The sequence below is a fragment of the Amblyomma mixtum genome, chromosome 1 (assembly GCF_055824585.1).
Source record: "Amblyomma mixtum isolate Tamu chromosome 1, ASM5582458v1, whole genome shotgun sequence".
Taxonomy (NCBI): Eukaryota; Metazoa; Arthropoda; class Arachnida; order Ixodida; family Ixodidae; genus Amblyomma; species Amblyomma mixtum.
The window spans coordinates 55,509,863-55,531,327 of record NC_143012.1 but is presented as its reverse complement, the minus strand read 5'-3'; the positions used below and the strand labels follow the sequence as shown (position 1 = coordinate 55,531,327).

General features: G+C 42.8%; 1 protein-coding gene across 1 annotated transcript in view; it reads right to left on the bottom strand.

Annotated features, from left to right (window-relative positions):
* Positions 1–645: 645 nt before the first annotated feature.
* The window catches only part of LOC149366338 (phosphatidylinositol phosphatase PTPRQ-like), a 64,465-nt gene continuing 43,645 nt past the window's right edge, over positions 646–21,465 (bottom strand). Inside the window, exons 20-31 of the mRNA XM_089570343.1 lie at positions 20,987–21,283; positions 20,044–20,294; positions 17,586–17,658; positions 14,654–14,754; positions 13,274–13,478; positions 12,513–12,609; positions 12,185–12,434; positions 10,457–10,496; positions 7,553–7,700; positions 6,864–6,940; positions 5,229–5,413; positions 646–783 (exon numbers count right to left, since the gene is read on the bottom strand). Of these exons, the coding sequence (XP_089426469.1) occupies positions 721–783; positions 5,229–5,413; positions 6,864–6,940; positions 7,553–7,700; positions 10,457–10,496; positions 12,185–12,434; positions 12,513–12,609; positions 13,274–13,478; positions 14,654–14,754; positions 17,586–17,658; positions 20,044–20,294; positions 20,987–21,283 (1,787 nt within the window). The 3' untranslated portion in view covers positions 646–720. The remainder of the gene's footprint in view (positions 784–5,228; positions 5,414–6,863; positions 6,941–7,552; positions 7,701–10,456; positions 10,497–12,184; positions 12,435–12,512; positions 12,610–13,273; positions 13,479–14,653; positions 14,755–17,585; positions 17,659–20,043; positions 20,295–20,986; positions 21,284–21,465) is intronic.

Here is a 21,465-nt window from a genome sequence, read left to right as displayed (position 1 = left end):
CGAGCGCCGTAACCACTGAGCCACCGCGGCGGGGCTTTCAAAGAAAATAAAATTGTCTTGGTATGGTACGCGGTATTTAATCTCCCGAGCTGCACATATTCATTGATATAAACCATTGCGTAGTGTTTGCCCGGAGTTTCACATCAACCGCAGTAGAGGTCTGCGGATTTATTTTCTTCCGCAGAACTCTTGAATGCGTTTCATAATATATTCATGTATTGGTCTAGTCCAGCGGGCTGTTTTTCAGGCTTTAGGCGTGAATAGAGTATGAGAAAACTAGGCAGCAGAACAGGATATCATCTAAACCATACAAACCAGTTTAGAGGTTGCCTAATATGCACTGCTGATCATTTTCAAGATCTCACTAGCAAACTGCCACCAGTTCAAATTTCCTTTTAACGCACTAACACTTTTTTCTTTGTACCATGCAGTAGAAAGGGCTCGGAATTGGTTTTCAACCGCAACCGCATGGAATTTGTTAACTTCTAAACGGAACCTCAGTATAAGGACTTTATTGCAATCCGTTGCAATCTAAATGCGACGCTGAAGTCGGGATGAAACCGAAGTACTCTTCCTCAGCAGAAGAACGCCGCACCGTCCTACCAGGACGCCGTAAGATGACGGGTCGATGCTTGCATAGCAGTGGAAACTTTTCGCGAGGGCAGTTCAGATGTAACCGCTGTTAGGTGCAGCATGTGTGAAATGCTACTCCCCGCACATCTAACATTCGCTCTCGTCCTCGTTACCGACGGAATTGGCCGGATCCCTCCCATCGTCGAATTCCTGCGTGGAGGAAGGTGAACCAAGGAGGTAATTATCGGTGCAGCGCATACGACGAGGACGACAAGAGACACAGACACAACAAGGTAAGTTTTCTCAGCATACAAGGACCAGCCCTTTTAAAAATGGTCTATAGACAGTCTATAGACTTCTTATTGACTCTGTTGACTTCCTATAAATATTGCTTTTTGTCTATTCATAGTCTATAGGCTGTCTATAGACAAGTCTACTAAAGGTGAATGGCCATAAATCTATAGATTATCCATAGACTGTCATTGACATCTTTATTGCCTATAGACTTTTGTCTATAGACAGTCTATAGACTTTGTAGACAGAAGTCTATAGACACTCTGTAGACTGTCTAAAACTTTTTTTGTAAGAGAGCATTTTCAACATTTTTGTTGAGCTGCTTAAGGACGCGTTTGAAAAACGTATTTCAAAGTGCATGTGGTTTGTTCCACCTTAGGAGTTGTAAAGAGGAAGCCGAGAGAAAAGTACAGAAGTCAACCCAACACGTTCTGTTTACCGCTCTCCCATAGTTAGTGCAAAATTTGCGTCAACTTTTTTAAAACTGCTGCTGAGCTCATTAATAGAGATAATTTATTCCTTTGCACTGTGAACAATCCTCAAAAATCAATGCAGTACTTTCCCGGTATGAATCTTAATTACCCCATAGCATCTGTTTTGGTCATGATTGCGGGCAGCGTAGCGAGCGCCTTCCCGCTTGTTTAGGACAACTCCATTAAAAAACGTCACATTGCTGCAGAAGCGCTGTAGGCAAAGTCTGTAGATTAGATAAAAATAGCAGACGTTTTAGCATGACTGAGCGTGCAATACTATGCGACAGCACTAATTACAGTGGCCACTAAAGATACTTACGTGCTAAAGGCATTCGACTTACATTCTTTTACAATATAGGCCTTTGGTGTAAAAGCCTTTACTGTGAAGTTATTTGCCATGAAGGCGTACTACTTAAAGGCGTTTATCCGGAACCATGTTTGAAACAGAAAGGCGAAAATGGGACGAGGACAATAAAGAAACGTGAAGCAACAGGACAAGCGTCAACTATCAAATGAGGTTTATTGCACTGAGCTGATGCAACTGAGGTGGTGCAATAAACCTCAGTTGATAGTTCATATTTCTGCAGAAGGAATCGAGAAACTTATTGACAGCCTTAAGTTCTCTACCAGCCCCGGCCCTGACAACCTCCTCGCGAAGATTCTGAAGTCCACTAAAATAATTTCTAGCCTGATCTTGCAAATCATATTCACCCAGTCATTAACCGACAGCTCGCTTCCGGAAGACTGGAAACTAAGCAAGGTAGTGCCAGTATTCAAATCAGGAAACCGCTCAAATCCGTCCAACTATCGCCCAATTTCATTAACGTGCATTGCATGTAAGCTCATGGAACACATTATATACTCTCAAGTCACCAGCCACCTTCACAATAACTCATTTTTCTTTTCTAAGCAGCATGGCTTCCGCCCCGGTCTTTCATGCGAGACACAACTTTTTAAATTCACTACTGACCTTCATTTGCATTTGGAATCATTATTTCAAACCGATGTCATATTTCTAGACTTTTCAAAAGCGTTCGATCGCGTCCCGCACCGACGTCTTATGTCAAAACTTTCTTGCCTCAATATTGATCCCCTCACACTATCATGGATTAACTGTTTCCTCACTAACCGGTTTCAATATACCGTCATCGGCGGTTATCATTCAGCAACTCATGAAGTGATTTCAGGCGTGCCGCAGGGTTCTGTGCTTGGGCCCCTGCTCTTTCTCATATTTATCAATGATCTCCCATCCGGCATATCTTCGTCCATTCGTCTTTTCGCTGACGACTGTGTGTTATATCGTCGCATTTCCTCTCACGGCGACCAGCTTATCCTACAAAATGACCTACAAAAAATAGATAATTGGTGTTCCGAATGGTTGATGGAGCTGAACATCACTAAATGCAAATTTATGCAAGTTTCACGCAAGCATTCCAATATTACGTATCCTTATTCTCTTCAATCAACTATCCTTTCGCAGGTTGAATCATATAAGTACTTGGGTGTCACAATCAGCAGCAAACTGACGTGGGAAAAACACATCACTCAACTCGTTGCTGATACATCAAAAACACTGGGTTTTTTTAGAAGGTCACTTTCACTGCCTCCTCAATCAATCCGTAAACTAGCATACGAGACTTTCATTCGCACTAAACTTGAGTACGCATCAGCAATTTGGTCTCCTCACCAGGCTTACTTAATTAACACCATTGAATCCATTCAGAATCGTGCGGCACGCTTCATTACTTCAGATTACGATTTTCACCACAGCATTACCGCTATCAAGTCATCCATCGCTATCAGCCCACTAGCCCTTAGACGCAAAGTTTCTCGCTTATGTTTATTGCACAAATTATATCACAATTCTCCTAACCTACGCGAGTCCCTTCTAGTCCCTCCTGTGCGCACGTCATCCCGTTTATTCAACTCCATGAGCATCCAACGTTTACACGGATCAACTAATGCCTTTAACAAATCTTTTTTGCCAGCCGCTATTCAAGACTGGAATCGGCTTCCAGAATCGGTTGTCATTGAAAGCGCTCCAGAAAGGTTTAAAGAACGTCTGATGTGTTATCTTGCTGTATAAATGGTTTCATTTCCCTTTCGTGACTTTATTTCTCTTTATGCTTTTGTTGTGTGTGTGTTTTCTTGTTTGTTCTTCTTTTTTTTTAATTCTTTTTTTCCCCACCAATGTGAGTCATGATGAATGGACTACTCCCCCCCCCCTTATGTAATACCCCCTCCCAGGGGCCTTTAAGGGTCTAATAAATAAATGATGATGATAGTTGACGCTTGTCCTGTTGCTTCACGTTCCTTTTTGTCGTCGTCCCATTTGTGCCTTTCGGTTTCAAACATGGCTTAGAACCAGGTAGCCCAAACCAAAGTAGTTATTTATCGGGAAGGCATTTACCGCGAAGGACTTCAATGAGGCATTTATCCTAAACACATCTGACCTGTCTTTACCACAAAGGCGCTCGACCTAAACCCTTTGCCCTGGAGGCGTTCACTTGAAAGCCTTCCCCCAGGTTTGCCCTTCTCCCAGGTGAAAGTCTGCCAGCTGTGAACACACGTGGCAGGTTATCGACAGACCATTGGGCATGTGGGCTGCTTACCACGAAGCAGGCTTCACGGCAATACAGGGGCGATAGAAGAATCGCGAACCTAGCGGAGCCTAGGCGCTCTGCTGTTCGCTAGAGTCGTCGCTAGCTAGAGTCGTGGCTGATGCATTCTAGGGCGACTGCAACGTCTTTTTTTTTTACCTCCCAGGCAAAAGCGCGGTCAACACAAATTCGAACAGCGGAGCGCGTAGGCTGCACGTTGTTCGCGTTCCTTTCCGTCGCCATAGTAAGTGCGTACATGTCACGCATGAGCCCCCTTTGCCAAGAGTAACCGAGCAGCAGGTTTTTGCTTCTCAACCGTATAACGGAGACTTTACGGCACCTTTAAAGACTGAAAGGTGTCAGAACGTGAGGACAAGGGCTCACTTTACTTTACACAGAATCGGAGCTTAATAAGGCGGAAACTTGGGCTAGTTGGAAAGCGTTTGGAATCATGTTTGCAAGCGCCTAGTGAACACACGAGAGAACACAAATACACAGGACAGACGCTAGTCTTTAACTGCCATGTATTCGAAAAACGATCAATATAAAACATCTAAAAAATGCTGATACTCATACACGTGCAGTAGCAATACCACGCTTCAGGAACAAACATTCTTTTTTTTTCCTGATAGATTGACCGACGGGGTGCTGTCGCATTTCGAACCTTCATTATCAATGTACATAGCTTCGAAAATTTCAAGTTCCCGTTGCGTTTTCATTGTACCTAGAAGGACTGTTTCTTGAAAGATTGGTGTGCAAGCTACAGGGTCAGGGTCAACAGGGTGCCGTTCGATAAAACAGTGTTTGCAGTTCGCAGAGCGACCCCCCCCCCCCCCCCCCCCCCCCTCCGGTATGGATTCCGTTGCCAAGTGGCGCTGTCAGTCGTTCATTTATGCATCGTCCGAAATGCGCCAGGTTAGGTTCGAAATGCGTCAGCACCCCGTCTGTCAGTCTATCAAAAAAAAAAAAAAAAAGAAAGTTTGTTCCAGAAGCGTGGCGTTGCTACTGTGCATGTGTGCGTATCAGCATTTTTTAGATGTCTTATATTGATTGTTTTTTGAATAAAGGGCAGTTGAAGACTAGCGTCTGTCCTGTGTATTTGTGTTCTTGTCTCGTGTGTTCGCTAAGCGCTAGAAAATATGACTCATAGCTTAAGGGCTGCCATAAGTGCTTCGCTACGCGTCTAAGAAAAAAACCACCTGATCCCGGTTACTTTTGACAGAGACTGTACGTATTCCCGAAAAGGCAACTGCATCTAGTAGTACTATCACATTAAAAACAAGCCTACCGTGCACTCCTCTTGCAGAGAAACTTCCTCTTGGGTTTCTGCCGTGTGTTGAGGCAAGTGGCTGTCAGGAAAAATTTCTGTAATGGGAGTAAAGCCCACAAAAGACGTGGTTGCCGCTGAAATCCCCTTGTTATCCTCTTCACTGCTCTGTTTCCCAGGCTGGTGGGCCTCCGAAAGCTCGGCCACTGCAGTGGAAAAATGGGCTGTGGGTGTCAAAATTGTAAGAAAGATGTCAGAATTGCAAGGAAGAGAGTTGTGGGTATGCGCCATTATTTAGAGGACAACAACAACAACAACAGAACGCTATCGAGCAGCTGCGCTCAAAGGAAGATTGTGGCCGTCCACATTAATTGTGCGATTCGCTTCATTACAGAATGTTTATTATTTAAAATGCTCTTTTAGAGCCGCGATAAACTTGAAAGCCTGAAAGCGCAAAACTGACACAAGCGCACAAGAAGTGACTGCTATTCAATATAAAGGCGTGAGCATTGCCTATATAAGTTAGAAATTATTTAGGACCCCAAAAGACTGACAATAATTTCTACTATTAAGGCGGAAGCCTTTAATGCCTCATCGTTGTAAGCAGGAGTTGTCGACAGAAATGTCACGCTTTTCAATTGGTCGAAATGGTCGTGACGTCACAGTGCGCGAATTTCAAAAGGGGCCAATTGTACTTTGGCTAGTAACCATGGGACCAATTAAATGGATCGTATAGTGCTCCAAGTAAGTGGGACTGAGTTTAGTTAACTGCTTAATTGCCCAATTTTCCTAATTAACCCTTCTAGTCAGACCAGATAAATGAATAAAACCGAATAGGAAATTGGTGGAGTTTGGGAATTGAACCCCGGTCTCCGGAGTGCGAGACGAGCATGCTAACCACTCCGCTATGCCAGATCGATGGTTTGGAATGAACAAAAGCGCGTCTAGTGAATACGGTGTCTTCGTTCACTCCCATCTTCCTCCCTTCCTGTTATGGAGAGGTTTAGGTGTCCACGCAAATATGTGAGACAGGTACATTTCCTTTCATCAAAAACCAATTTACCAACGAGCAAGGCGTACAACCGAACGGGCGATGGCGTTCTATGGACTCCCTGGCAGCGTTGCAAGACGCTGTCGCGTTGCACTCTTGAGGCGAAGTTTAACATCTTCACAACGCATCAGTGACACAAGCAGCAACACCGCGCTTAAGGCTTTCGCCTCACAGCACTTTAGGTCAACAAAGTGCCCCCCTGAATTTTTTTGGGGAATCTTCAGCCTGTTTCAGAAGGGCGAAGTACAGCATATTCCCAGCACTGAGTACCCCGGGACGAAGAGTTGTTTGAATGTTTTTTTCGCGGAATGCCGAAACCTGAACGCAGCTGGTGCTCGAATCATAGGCGGTTTCATTTGCCCCCGTAGGGGTTTTCTTTTATGCCCCGGTACTGCAGTGAATGAATGGAATGATAATTATTTGCAGGATACAGTGCACATGGAGGACGTTAGATAAAGAAAAATTCAAAATTTACTACTCAACTTTCTCGAACAGGAAAAAGAAAAATTTCTGTTGGAAGTACACCCGGGTTAAGATGTACAATACTGAAGTTTGCACCAAAAGCTGACTGCTGCTCTGGCGGAAGTATCTGGTAATCAACGTACATTCTAGAAGTGTAGTGGAGTGTTCTTTGTTCATTCCTGCAGAAGGCAATTCTGTCCTCTCGCATCCTCTTTTCCTCCTAAAATATCAAGAGAAAAAGGAAAAAAGCAATCATTTTAGCATGTCCTTACAGCACTTAAGGAAAACTGAAGGTTTTGTTAGAAATCAATGCTAATGTTCCAAAGAATAAACATTCAACTTTATTATTGAGCAACCATTTACTTTGCGTACAGTGATTGTGTTCCTTAAAAATGGAACTGCTTTAGTAACATGAGCGTCTTTATTTGCTCGTTTGTTCGGTTAGATAGTAGTTTGAATAATGGTTTCAGGACTGCCTCTATCGCGCTGTTACCACTGGGCGCGGGAAGAACTAGGTAACGAATCGGCAGGGCTTGTAATTAAATGTTTTCTATTCAAAAAGAGCCGCAAAAAAAAAAACTTTCTTAACACAAGAACACATGTGTGTCTTATTGTTTGTGATAAGGCTGCCAAAGTGCGATGGCTCAGGAAATATGGATTTACTGAGGTATTGAGGAGCCTACACGCAGATTTCCTTTGATGTGTGGGTCGTCTTTGCAGTGCTCGAGCAATATAAATGACAACCATCTCGACGAGATTTCTGCCCTCCCATAAATGAAGCTCTCTTTTGTGCCAGTTAAGTAGAGCGAAATTTTAGATGCGCAGAACTTACCTTCGACAGTAGCACGCTAAGGGAATGGCGAACAGGGCTAGAAAGACGATTGCAAATGAGCTCGCGCCAATGAAGAACCAGTCGCTTGTGCCGGCTCCCATGAAGAACTCGCCGGTAACACCTCCTCTTTTGAGGATACTTTCACCAACTGAAAAGTTCGGAATAGGAAGAATAGTAAGATTGATCATTATTTCTGGCCGACCTCTTTGCCTTCGTTTCATTAAATATATCTATGGATCTATCTATTGAGCGCTTTCAAGCTTTATCAGCTATACAGACTGTTGCTTTGCCGCCTTGAAACATCCGTTAGATGTTAGGTAGGTTGCTCTTTGCTATCAATGATTTCTTTTTTTCCACAAAAGGCGAACGAGAGGAAGTGGAACAGTGAATGGTAACTGACCAGAACTGTTCCCGGGTATCGCAGAAGATGCATCTAACGAACGAGATTACACGCTTTTATGTTCCCGAATTATTAGTGGTTCTTTAATTATCAGCGTTAAGAAAACCAGACTGTGTTCCAAGCGTTAGGTTACTTCTATGTTAAATCAGCAGAAGCTCTACTTAATTTCACGCACATCAACAGCAAAATCCAGTATACCTTTTGGGTTTTGCGTGGGCCAATCAGGTTGATTGGTTTGGTTTTGATTTCATGGAGTTTCCTGTCTCAAAGCGAATCAGGCTATGAGGGTCGCTGAGGTGGAAGGCTCGGGATATTTTTGGCCACCTGTGGTTCTTTAACATGCACTGACATTGCACTGAACAGGGTGCTCTATCATTTGGGTTCGATGTAAATGTGATCGCCGCGACCGGCATCAAACCTGCCTCTTTTGGGCCACCAGCAGATCACTATAACCACTGAGCCACCACGGCGGCACCAATCAATTTGAATTACAATCTGGTACTTATAGAATGCTTGCGACGAAGAGTAGGTAGAGATTATTTTGAAACGAGGTAATAATTGATAAAAATTTATCAGGTTTATACAATGATCACCAGGTTCGTCCTAAAGGCTTGAGTAAATTTAATTCAGTTTAGCTTGCTTCAACATCAGTAGCATAGAAGACAGCCGACAAAAAGCCTCAAGATAGGCTTGAAAAAGTCCGGAGACCCGTGCACACGACAACAAAGAGCTAGCATACATAATTAGGATACATGATCACAATGATTCATATGAAAAATGCTACAGCATATAAAGCATTCAGTTCATGAAAAAAATTGGATAATGTACATGAGCACTTATATCCCATAGTTTGTTCGCAAGCGCGGGATCACCCTTTGTTCAAATTGGCGAATGTTATATGTGTGTAATTTTGGAGATAAATGAGGGATATTGGAAACACCACTGTTTCTTTAATTAACTCCTTATACCAGCTGTTGAGCATGTTTTTAACTGTCGAAATGCATTGTGTCTAACGTGACTAACAATTAAAAATTCTTGGGTTTATCATCCTTCTATTAATTTCGTGCAATTTCGGTCTGAGCAAATTTATTTAAAACGATCAATTGTGTTTAAAAGCAAACTCCAAGAGTTGATGTCTTCAAACTTCTTCAAAACCGGAAATACTAAAAGAACCACGCTAATGCTCGAACATTTTAAAGCCTTTTATGTTGAATCTGTAACTTATCCTAAGTTGGCATTGCAAAAACACATTGCCAATTTCGCAGAGCTTTCAAGCTATTTCAGTGCGTAGTTGCTTTTTTACGTACAGCATGTATTTAATTTGAAAGCCTCTGTAATATAGCCCATTAAATTACTATATCAAATGGCAGCGTGAAGCCTTGAACTCTTCTTTTCTGTTTTTAGCGTGCGCGTGTACAAGCACCTAATGAGTTTTACATGCACTATTTCCGGCCAATGCTGTCACAGTCACAATCACTTAATTGCGTGCTCTTCAGCGCAGAAAAATGAAATGATTTCCAAACCTCACGGACATTCTATGAAGAATTGGAGGTTTTTTAGAATGGTGAAACATTCCACCAAAACTACGAAAATGCTGCCAGTACGTTTCTAAAGCAGCAAGCAATGCGAACTGATACATGAAATTTTTTTGCAGTGCTATACATATAATTTAATTATGTTGCATGACATCCTTTCGCAAGGACTGCCATTTTGTACGGTGGATTCGCTAACAGTATGTCATCAAGCTACTCCGCTTATTCGGTCGACTTAAATTTTTATCCATAGCGTCTGCAGGTCGTTTAAGAGTTGCTCTTGATGGCATTGTCAGCAAGGATGTACACTTCTGCGCAAAAGTGGAGAGGTCGCGCCTCTTCACTTTTCAAGATATGTTTAGGGTGCCCGCCCCAATGTGTTATCCTGTCTGCCCACACACTTCTGCCAGACACATCCTTACACGCAGAAAAATCTCAATCAGTGCCACTGACATAGTCTCTCTACGTTTTCTCACGACTGTACATTGCCTTATTAAAATACAGAACGAACAACCACTAATCGCGGCATCAAATTTGTTTACTTCGAACCTCATACGACTTATGCGCTAAGCTTTGCGCATAGCAGCGAGTTTAAAAAAAATATTTGCAGAAAATATCTTTAAATTTTAGTGCTGCCTTTTGTTTTGTCATATTCCGCACGCAGGACAAGTTATTTTTTGTTACTGCACTTCTCTGCTATGATACGAAAGATATGACTGACGGTGATTCATAGTTGCACAACTAAGATACAGAGAAAAATTTTGTCAAAGTGTAAATACTTAATATTTTTGGCTGCAGTTAGCAAACTGATGCCGCGAAAAATTTACTTTGTGCACCCAAACAAAAACAGCGTTACTTGGTGACGCTAATGAAACAAATTAGTTTGGAGGTCTCATCATTCATGGTAACTTAAGACATCCCGGTGACTTCGAAAAAATATTTTGCTTAACACAATTCTTTCTGTGAACCTACCTATTATAGTCGAGGTCAATCCATAGCCATACCAGGTTTCCTGCAAGAAAAAGGTACATGCGCCTTGGTTGCACGGACAAAAATTTTTGTCACCGCAAGGACCTTTGATCATGTGACTCCCGGCTGTGTGAGCAAGCGCATGTATTAGGCGGAGCTACAAACACTTCCTTTCAGATAGCCGATTTATCCTAACGTCATGAATGAAGTCCCGCTTTAGCTGTGTGTTCCAGAGGTGAAATTATTGCGTAAGTGTGTAGTTCTGCAAAATTAGTCTCGCTTTCTTTTTGGAAAAAGGTAATTAAATATCTTAACGAAGTGGGAAGGCACAACCGTGGACATTTTTCATTTGTTATTTGAATATCGTGAAAATATTCTTGTTCGATTAGAATGGAAAGCAGGAGAGACAAGTTTGCCGACCGGCGCCTTGCAAAGTGCGATTTCTGAAGAAAAGAAAAAGTAAAACTACAGTCACATATTTTGTCCTATAGTACAGGCGCCGTCAGAAGTAACGAAAAATTAACGAAGTAACGAAATATTAACGAAAAATTTTAATCATTGCCCTCTTCCCGCAGATCAGACATCCTTGAATACATATGTGCAGACTAATTGTGATGGTGCGCGTTGCAGTGTGCACCAACAAACATGGACCACTATGCTTTAGATTTAAAGAAATTAAATTTTCTCGACAAAGTCGCCTTCAATTTACTTTTGACGGCGAGTATACATCAGCCAAATTGTACTTGTGTTAATTAGGCGTGCTATACGCGAGATTTTCTGGATGTAAAAAACTGAGCTGCTAATTGCTGATTCGCAGAAACAGCATTCACACACTTTCGCTTGCAAACACGCTCGGTGAGGAAACAGCAAGGATCGTGACTATTTGCGGCCCTACCAGAGCGCAGACTGCAGCTGAATGCATACAATACTCCTATCCTTCAAGTGCGCATCGTACATCAATTTTGAACAAAAAATTTCAATCAGTTCCAAGTATTTCAAGAAAGTAACACGTGGCAATATTGAGAGACGGAGGTTAATGTGAGATCCTTTTTATTTTTCCTAGAATGCACGCACAGTGTCCGCCGTTGTGGTGTGATACGTGCGTGATACGTGTGATACCGGCGTGGTAAGTGACGCACCAAGTGACGTCAGCTGGAGGCTTACATAGAGTGTCGGCACCAACGGAACCAGAAAGCTACCTAGCTTCCATCCCATAAAGTCTTAAGGAGCTTTTTTATCGCATCTTGCTTTATGCGTCCTGCGAACACAGCAAGGTGATGTCGATAAATATATTTTGTTAGAAAATGTCTGGTAGTCTCCATGTGGCACATCCCAAGTGTCATGTCTCCAGGAGTTCACTTCATTCTTGATGAAGGCGGCAGAACGAACCCTGACATTTTCGTCAAAATACGAGGAGGCATTTCAGCCATGGATTCTTTGACTTCAGAAATGTGGACGCGCAAGAAAGAATACTGAGGTTGAGGTGGCTGGGCTACAAGTATTTTTGGTAGGAACCCTTTTGGGGTATTCCAGTTCACAGTTAGCAGTGACATGCTAGGGAACAGAGGGCGCTGAAGCAATGTTGTGATTTCTTGTTCTCCATCGTTGCTAAAAGGGGCGGCGCTGGCAAGATCCTAAACCGCGGAAAAGTCCCACTCATGCAGGAAAAGCAAAAACAACAAAAAATAGCACGAATACAGAGAATAAAAAGGAAACCTCGCCACTACTTACGTCAGTGAAGTTTGACACTGCGACCAAGGCGAATTTATAGTGTTCGTTCCTTTCTAGCGGTTGGTTCTCAAAGCCCCCCACAATGTCTCCAGTGCCGATGACATACTGCAGCTGCTCATTCATTTCACTGGGAGCAAATGTCGCTGCGACGTAGTATCCCAGTCCAGCATGTTCTGCGGCGCTGTAGTTGAGGAGCCTTACGGGCAGCTCAAACTTGCGTTCTCCACGCACTACAACCATATAGTAAGCCCTTGAGAAAAAGAGAAATGTTGCAGTTTTTCATTAGCATTGAAATAACCGTCCACGGTAAAGTTTTCAAAATGCTTACGTCAGGGGAATCTTCCCTGTGTCGACTGGGCTTAGGGTAACACTAACTGTGCTACCGTAAACGCCGTTCACGATTGGTGCCTGATCCAGCAGAAGAACTGCAAAAGAGAAAGAATATAAAGCAAAGGCTTTGGTGGCGATCGAAATACTTGGCGATTTTATACAGTTTGAGAGAGACGGGATGTTTCTATATATAACTGGGATAAGAAATCAGCCTATAAGAGAGTTATGTTCCTTCATCGGTGGCTTTAAGAAAAAATTACCTGCCCGTTAATTTTTCGTGTTGTATAACTGAACACCCCTTGCATTTTACAGAGGGCTTGATCATGGTGGAGAGGCACAGCGGCAGAGGTATTTGGACAACCAGGGCTACATCTGCATTAGTATATCTCAATGGTATTATATCTCTTCGTTTCAAGATCTCTACCTTATAGATTTAAATCAAGTTTAGTTTATTTTGATGAAATCTTTTAGAGAATCCCTTAAGGTTGAGTTTAGGTGCTTTAAATATATTGCGACTGATGTTACAACAACTTTGCGGGGCCGCTACACGCGACATACAATAGAAGAAATAATGGCAACAGCAAACAGAATTCTAAGATAATTTTAAGATAATATCTCTTAAATGGTACGCTGCATTCGGAAACCACTTTCATTAACGCGTTACATGCACCTTGTCTTAAGGTTTTGGAGATTTTCTTATTTAAAAAGAGAGATAACCAAAATGCATATGGGACATCTAAACCAATTCTCGGTGCTCACCTGATAATTTCGTGCTGAAGTTAGCGCAACGCGGCTTGCTATAGCTATGTGCAACGCTGATTTGAACGCAAACCATGTAGGCACAACCAGGTGATAGTCCTGTTAGTTGAGCTTCTTTGACGCTGCTATCTTCTATCACGATAGAAGCTTCTGACCCGATTTTTGTGTGACTGTGGTCGGAGCAGTTGATCTCGGTGTACTTCACCTGGATGGAAACGGCAGGAGGCAGAGGTAGTGAGATAAATAGAAACCGACCAAGACCTTGAAGGTAATCGCTGCTTTAAGGATGGAGATTAGGGAACATTGCTCTCAGCGAAAGCGTGAAAGCGGCTATAGCCAACTAATACTACCTTCTGCGGTAACCTCGAAGCGAACGAACCTCCTATCAGATGCAGTTAGGTTTTTTTTTTCATAATGTTACTTATATGACAAACTTTCTGTTCTCATGTCTAAATATAGAACTACAGCGTTCACGTGCTGCCGCTCTGAAAGCGGCCCATGCGAATTCGTGCTGTAACAAACATTTAAGTCGCGAGTAGATGAAGATAAGAAGTAGGAGATGAGTAGATGAAGATGAGTAGATGAGTAGGCGCCACCCCTATACTGCTAGTCAACCTTCTGTGATACTGCAGCAGAGGCTAGGCAGGAAAGAGAGGGAGACGGGCATTTGTCCCCGTGCCGCGGGGCATGAACACCTGAGCTTCATTTGCCCCTGAGTCTCTTCATTTGCCCCTCTACATCCCTCAGCACCTTTAGCCCGAACAACGAACCCATTACCCAAGGAATGGGGACAAAGCCCGTGTTTTCCGCTCTTCTTCCTCTGATACGATGCCACATGAAATCACCGGGTTAAAAGGGACCTTAGAGAGATAGGCCGGTGTGCTAATGTATTCAAAGTGTAAACGGGGCCCGCTGTAGTGCGACAGTCAGTATCACTTTCACACAATTCGGCAAAAGGCGTAGATGTGTATATGAGATCAGTGATGAACTAACAACCATTTACTATAGAGTCCGCAGCTCTCTTCACTTATACTGAATACGATGGAACAGCCAGTCCACATATTTGCAATTTTTCCGCGCCTGAGCAGAACTAATTCCCAAGCTTTATGTTACGAAGCCGCGAGCAAAAGATTTGATCTACAGCGCCAAATTTAACTCATTTCTATTCTCAAAGCGTGGCTACTGTACTTCGAAACCGAATGGCCGTAAAACCACCGTCTGTTACATCAAGATTTCTCTTAAAGTACCGATCTTATGAAAGGTCCATGTTTCAGAGATTATCCTTTTACGACAAAGGCAATCCCAACGAGCGGAAGAGTTTCGTCAAGAAGCACTTCTCTGATGAAAGAAATAATCTGGAAATGACAGAGATCAACTGACCGCGTAGAGCACAGGTTTCCCGTCCGCCATGTTAGGCAACCTCCAGTCGATGGTCAAGCCATGTTCAGTGCGCTTTGTGCAGCGAATTTCTTGAGGTGGCTCTGCAAGAAAACGCAACCAATGCGGAGGCAGATGCGTGTAGTTGTTAAACCATGTTGTCAGGGCAGATAAAGTCGAAGACAGCAGTTGTCTGATGCAATTCAGAACTCAATATTTCGAATTCGGAAAGGACTCCAATTTTATTCGAAATAAGCGCGATTATAAATAAAGGAGAGGCACACTGGAGGATGGGGTTGATGAATTCGATTTCTCGGGAAAAAGCGCTTGGAGCACACTGTCACGCTGAGCACTTTCGCAGGTTTGCAACTGGCAAGCGAGGATGTGAAATTGGTTATGCGCAGTTGGTTCCGCTTCGCAGTAACGCAACGGCTGCAAGGCTCCGGTGGCATTCCAGCTATCTTTCCCTTGCCACGCCAGGTGCGCAGAAGAAAAGGAGGGGGAGACTGGAGTGCCATTGAAGAGGCCCCAGTTCATCGAAAATATCAGAAACAGAAACATGGCAGGGCAATGACTGTATCCGCCGCAGTGTTCCAGGGCTTAAGGCGCTCGTCTACCAATTCGGAGTACCCGGGTTCGAACCCGACCGCGGCGTCCGCGTTTCGATGGAGGCGGAACTCAAAAGGCCTCCATGTGCTGTGCGATGTCAGTGCACATTAAAGATCCCCGGTATTCCGGAGGCCTCCACTGCGGCACCTTTTTCTCTCTTTCTTCTTTCACTCCACCTTACTCCCTTCCCTTACGGCGTGGTTCAGGTGCCCGCCGAGATTTGTGAGACAGATACTGTGCCATTTCCTTTCTTCAAAAGCCAATTTTCAGTGATTGTAACAATGAAAATGAAAATTGGTTTTCAGAAAAGGAAATGACGCAGTAACTGTCTCACATATCTCGGTGGACACCCGAACCACTCCGTAAGGGAAGGGATAGAGGAAGGAGTCAAACATGGACGGGAAAACGAGGTGCATTAGTGGAATTCTCCGGAATAACTTCGACCACTTGATGATCTTTAACGTGCACTGACATCGCACAGCACACGGGCGCATTCAGCGTTTCGCCTCCATCGAAACGCAGCCGCCGCGGTCGGGTTCGAACCCGGGTACTCCGGTTCAGTAGACGAGTGCCTTAACCACTGAGCCACGGCGGCGGGTCAATGAATGTAGCGCACATTAAGAATTTAGAACATGGGACGGGAAGTTGTGACGAGCAATAATGGCAAATTGTGCGTGGCCATGGCGACGGCAGCAATGTGATGCCTGTGAACAAGAGGCAGCGGTAACTGATGCGTATTCATAACCGCTGATCCGATGGCGAGGTGCTTTGCTGTCGTGATTCGTAGCCTATAGGTTAGCTCGTTTGGGCCACTTATTTTAAAAATATACCGCATGCACTGAGCCTTGGATTTAGCCGTAGTTTTGTTGAATTAAAATACACCTGATTTTAATAGAACCGCAACGTCATTTTTAATAAACAGTGTGTTCGAATTAGAAAGGTTCCAGGATATGAATGACCATGACATGCAACCGGCGTAAAAGACTGGGCTGGTTGTTTAACACGCAGAGGGGGCATTGCGCCACAAAAAATACGGACGAAGATTAGACAAAACAGCCTCATTGTGTCTTGTCTTAGTCTTTGTTCATGTGCGTTGAGCTGTAGATAAATGCCTCACAGGGCAAAGAAAATCACACACATTTCACTTGTTCGTCTACGGCGACTGGTGTACAGTGGGCTCTCTGTGCGATACATGGCAAACGAGATCTTCAGCCTGATTGTGCATTCCAGGCAGGCCGGGAAGATTATGCTCTTGAGAATCAATGTCGTTTTTTGGATGTTGTTTGGTGTCGCTACGGTGGAGCAATTGCCGGCAGAAACCGCAGGACTAGCCCCACCTGTAGCTTACAGTATCTCAATTCTCAACTCTCTCTATCACGCACATAAATCTGAGCTATTTTTAATGGTTCACAAACGAGGAGGGGGGAGGGGGGCTACTGACAACGTTATCCCTGTGTCTACGGGTCCTAGAAAACGTAAAAAATTCGGTCTGTTTTATTTTTTCTGGCTAGTATTTGCATAAAAAAATTTTACAATGACAGGAAATGGAGTATTGGATAACCCTGATGTTTCAAGTGCCATGTTCGGCAATTAGAAAATAAAACGTTCTGAGTTAGAAGAGTGCTCTTTTGGGCATTGCCAACTGTGTATCGGATCAGAATACAACTAAGGAGTGAAATTAGTTCGATGTTTAAATAATATTTCGCAGTTATCATCTCAGATATTACTGTTAGTTTCCTTATTTATTCAGTGGCGTGTACCCCTCCGTAAGTACTATCTACATCAGGCATACAATTTCTAAAAAGCAACTGCCCTCGGCGCTGTGGCCCAACAAATTTTCGTTATGTGGCGCCAAAATGCGTGCTCTTCTGAGGAGCTTGCAGGCAAGGCAACCCTTCCAGGCCATGTGACTAGTAAAATATCAAAAATTTGTTGGGCCACAGCACAAAGGGTAAAAGCGTTTTCGAAATTATAAAATGTGGTGTGGATTTCTGAATTCTAAATTTAATTCTAAGTTTTAAAATTCTAGGAAAAAGCAACATTACTTACGGTGGGCTAGACGGCTCAGTAAACAAGTTGATTAACAGTAATAATTGAAAGTGATTTAGTTCATTACAGTTAACCAACCGACAAGTTACCGTGTCTTAGCTGCATTCCGATGGCGTAGACTACAGACAATGCTATTGCGAAAAAAGCGCTCCTCTAACTAAAGAAAAAAACCTTTTTTTAATGGAGAATATCTTGGCTGGCACATCTGGTTTATTGATTCAATGACAGGAAATGAGTAGGTTTATTACCCACAAAATTGTGCCATATTCAAACTTACCCAGCTCTTTCGTTGCAATTTCAATTTCTGCGGAGTAGCCCGAGTATGGTGTTCCTCTATTTTTTGCTTTTACCTGGAAGTGATGTCAATATTAGCACCATCCTAATTAGCGAGGCTAAAGGCGTAACATGAATAATGGCAGCTTAAAGCCTAACTCATCTTCGAGTCATGGATTTCAGGCGTAATGTTTTGTTTCAGAGTCAGGCGACTGAGAATTGCATAGTAAATAAAAGTAACTTTAGCGTTCGTGAAAACGATCTACGATTTACTAAAGAGAAATTCAAACAAAACTAAAGAAAGTGAGGTTTAGAACAGGCCCATAACCATTATAAAATCTAAGATATAGGGTAAAGGAGACGCTTGGGCTGGCTGATATTGATTCATCGGAACAAAAAACAGCACACTTTGACCATAGTAAATAAATGTAACTTTAGCGTTCGTGAAAACGATCTACGATTTACTAAAGAGAAATTCAAACAAAACTAAAGAAAGTGAGGTTTAGAACAGGCCCATAACCATTATAAAATCTAAGATATAGGGTAAAGGAGACGCTTGGGCTGGCTGATATTGATTCATCGGAACAAAAAACAGCACACTTTGACCATAGTAAATAAATGTAACTTTAGCGTTCGTGAAAACGATCTACGATTTACTAAAGAGAAATTCAAACAAAACTAAAGAAAGTGAGGTTTAGAACAGGCCCATAACCATTATAAAATCTAAGATATAGGGTAAAGGAGACGCTTGGGCTGGCTGATATTGATTCATCGGAACAAAAAACAGCACACTTTGACCATAGTAAATAAATGTAACTTTAGCGTTCGTGAAAACGATCTACGATTTACTAAAGAGAAATTCAAACAAAACTAAAGAAAGTGAGGTTTAGAACAGGCCCATAACAATTATAAAATCTAAGATATAGGGTAAAGGAGACGTTTGGGCTGGCTGATATTGATTCATCGGAACAAAAAACAGCACACTTTGACCAAACACAGAGAGGAAGAAGGAAGACATCACCAGCGCTGACTCAAAACTGAAGTTTAGTAAATAGAAAACAAACATGTATATAAACAAAAACAGATGGAACTGCGTGCGTCATAACCACATGGGAAGAAGTTAACGCATGTGGCAAGAAAAATTAATTAAGCACGAGCAAAGCGCAGCCGTTTGTCGAAAAGAATTCTCTATCTGAAAGGGCCACGGAAAGTTCAGCTGCGCAGGATGGCAACCATGTTCCAACAATTTCGGGCAAAAATTCAGGAAATGGGAAAATTGTTAGATACTTTCATGGATATATTGAAGTTAAAGGTCTATACTTCTGATACGCAGCAAAATCTTTCTTTTAAAGTGCTTCCATCGATGGCATCGAATAGTTACGACTTCCACGGAAAACCAATGAAGAACGCTTTTCACGATAGCAAAGTCGTTAAAAGAAAAAAAATTCAATACTGCCTTTGGGTGATGTAAAATCTTACATTATATGAAAAATTTGAGTTCATATAAGGTTTCCTAGCCAAAAGTACTTTTGACCTGAATTGTTGGGTATGGTACAAGGCATCGTTAGGTTTCATGAAAGGCTCTTTAGAAAAAAAATAGACTCTCTGCGTTGTTGGTGGAGAAAGGCTGGCATCTCACACAAAGTAGTTAAAGGGATAACAAAATCAAGAAGTGCCATATTTATTCCCGCAGCCAAAAAAAAGTCTTGATTTATTTCTACTTGTAGGCTTAGCACCGCAGTGCAGACGAGTTATACAAAGCTCACTTGCGTCACTAAGACGTCGCTGTTACTTCTGTGGCGGCAGGAGAACGTTTATTGAGAGTACCTAGCAGAAAATAAAAAAAGAAATCTAATAGAGCGGTTAGCCCTCTGATTCAGTGATAGATATCGAGGTATCTTTATTTCACGATATATTTATGTAAAGAATCTGAGAGTGACATGCCTGTAGGTATACACAATATTAGGCGCTACAGGCTAACTTTTTTTTTATCAGCGTCCCCAGTAATACACTGTAGTAAACTATGGCACGTACCTTGCTAAGACCAATTCGTAGCAATACTTGCTAATAAGTTTTCATGTGCGGAAAAATGCGGCCACTTTCGCTAGAGTTCTGTGGACGGTTATGTGGAGTGTTACGCAAACCGCGTAAACTATACCTGTCCCTGTCGCCTTGAACAAAAGAGTTGTGTAACGGCGGCAAAAAAACTTTTGCGGCCTATCTTAGTGTCGTGTCGCGACAGAAACCTCAGCATTCTCTGAGCGCAGGGAGGTCTAAGCTGAGTGAACTAAGAGAGTAATTCACAACCCTTTTTCACAGGACTTTGCGGGCCATGTACCAACTTATGGCTTGCAAACACCCTATGAGTATGAACTGGGTCTACAGAACTATTTTTGTTGTCAAACAAGGTTTAACTGAAGGCTGTTAGAACGAACGAGTCTGAACTGAAAGGGGTATCTCACCGCGAAGTGGTATGTTGTAGCAGGTCGTAGATTCCCAATAGTGTAACAAGGATTTGCAAGACTGCAGTTTGAGCGCTGGCAATCCTCTTCACTTATGTCCATCTCAGTGTGCCTATCAAGGTTCCTTTCACTCGAAAACTTGATGCGGTAGGCTTCGACGATGCCATTTGGCGGGTGAGGGGCTTTCCAAGAGAAAGTGATGCTACTTTCCGTTGCATTGAACCCATGGAATTCCGTTGGTTTCGGTGGAGCTGTAAAAGAAACAGACTACACATCACCTATTGTCGTTAACGTGAGATGAATATGATAAAAAGTGTTTCTTAGAGACTCCTAACAAGCCGCTGTCTCGACCTAGAAAAAATGACTGAAACTTCTGTGCACATAAAAAGGGGATTTCTCACTGGAAGAGAAAGCTTTATGCTTTCCGTGGTGTTTAAAGTTATTTTGTTTCGTTAGTTCTTAGGCGATTTTTTACATCCTTTCTCAAACTTGCGGAACTATTGCCTGTTCTAAATGCTCAGCTTAAATCGCTGCTACTTAAATAACTAAGGTCACTTGAAGTTTAACCTGCACTATTAGAACAAGCGTGTCTCAAATGTAAGGAGCACAGTGGAGACGGGACACTTAAAAGAGCAGACAACCGCTGACTCGCAATGCAAGTTCATTCTGTAACAGCACACGCGGTATATTGACGTTCGATAACATATAATGCTGAATCAGCGTCAGTCGCAGTCTTGAAGACCGATTAAAGCGATCAAATTCAGGCCAGTTCCGAGGGCCTAGAAGCTACAAGATTTGTAAAGGGTGAAAAAAATATCAGTGCACAAGGGAAAGAATACTCTGTAAAAACTTAAGTGTTCGGTTAACAATGAAATTCGAAGTTTGAAGTTCATATACCTTCTTTACAAGGAAGAAGTTAACAAGTAACTGAAGTGGGACTCACCAGAGGCCGACGTGGTGAAGTCGATAGACGCAAACCCCAGCGAGCGACCTCGAAGATTCTGAGTGAACAGCCTGGCCCGATACGTTGTGAAATGCCCCAGGTCGACGCACATGTGGAATTCGTATGTTGTGTTCCACTCCCTCCGCTCGATATTCGAGGCGTCGATGCTGTCGAGCTCGAGGTAGTAGCTGACGGCACCGGCGTTGACGTCATCGCAAGGAATCCCCGACCATGACAGCCCATCGACCCCAGGCACGGATAGCGAGTGTCTAAGGTTTGTTGGCCAGCTGCTGGGTGCTGCGCAATTTAAAAGGCAAGTAGAAAAAAATTATGACAATTTAGGGTTGCTTTTCGGTCGTTTTCTTAGTGAACTCAATACATTTCATAGTGAAATCAATACATTCATTCTTTTTCTCGCAAATGTAATTTTTTCTGGTTTCCTGCAGTGTGTTCCTCCTATGTATTTTTGTAGGTTTGTT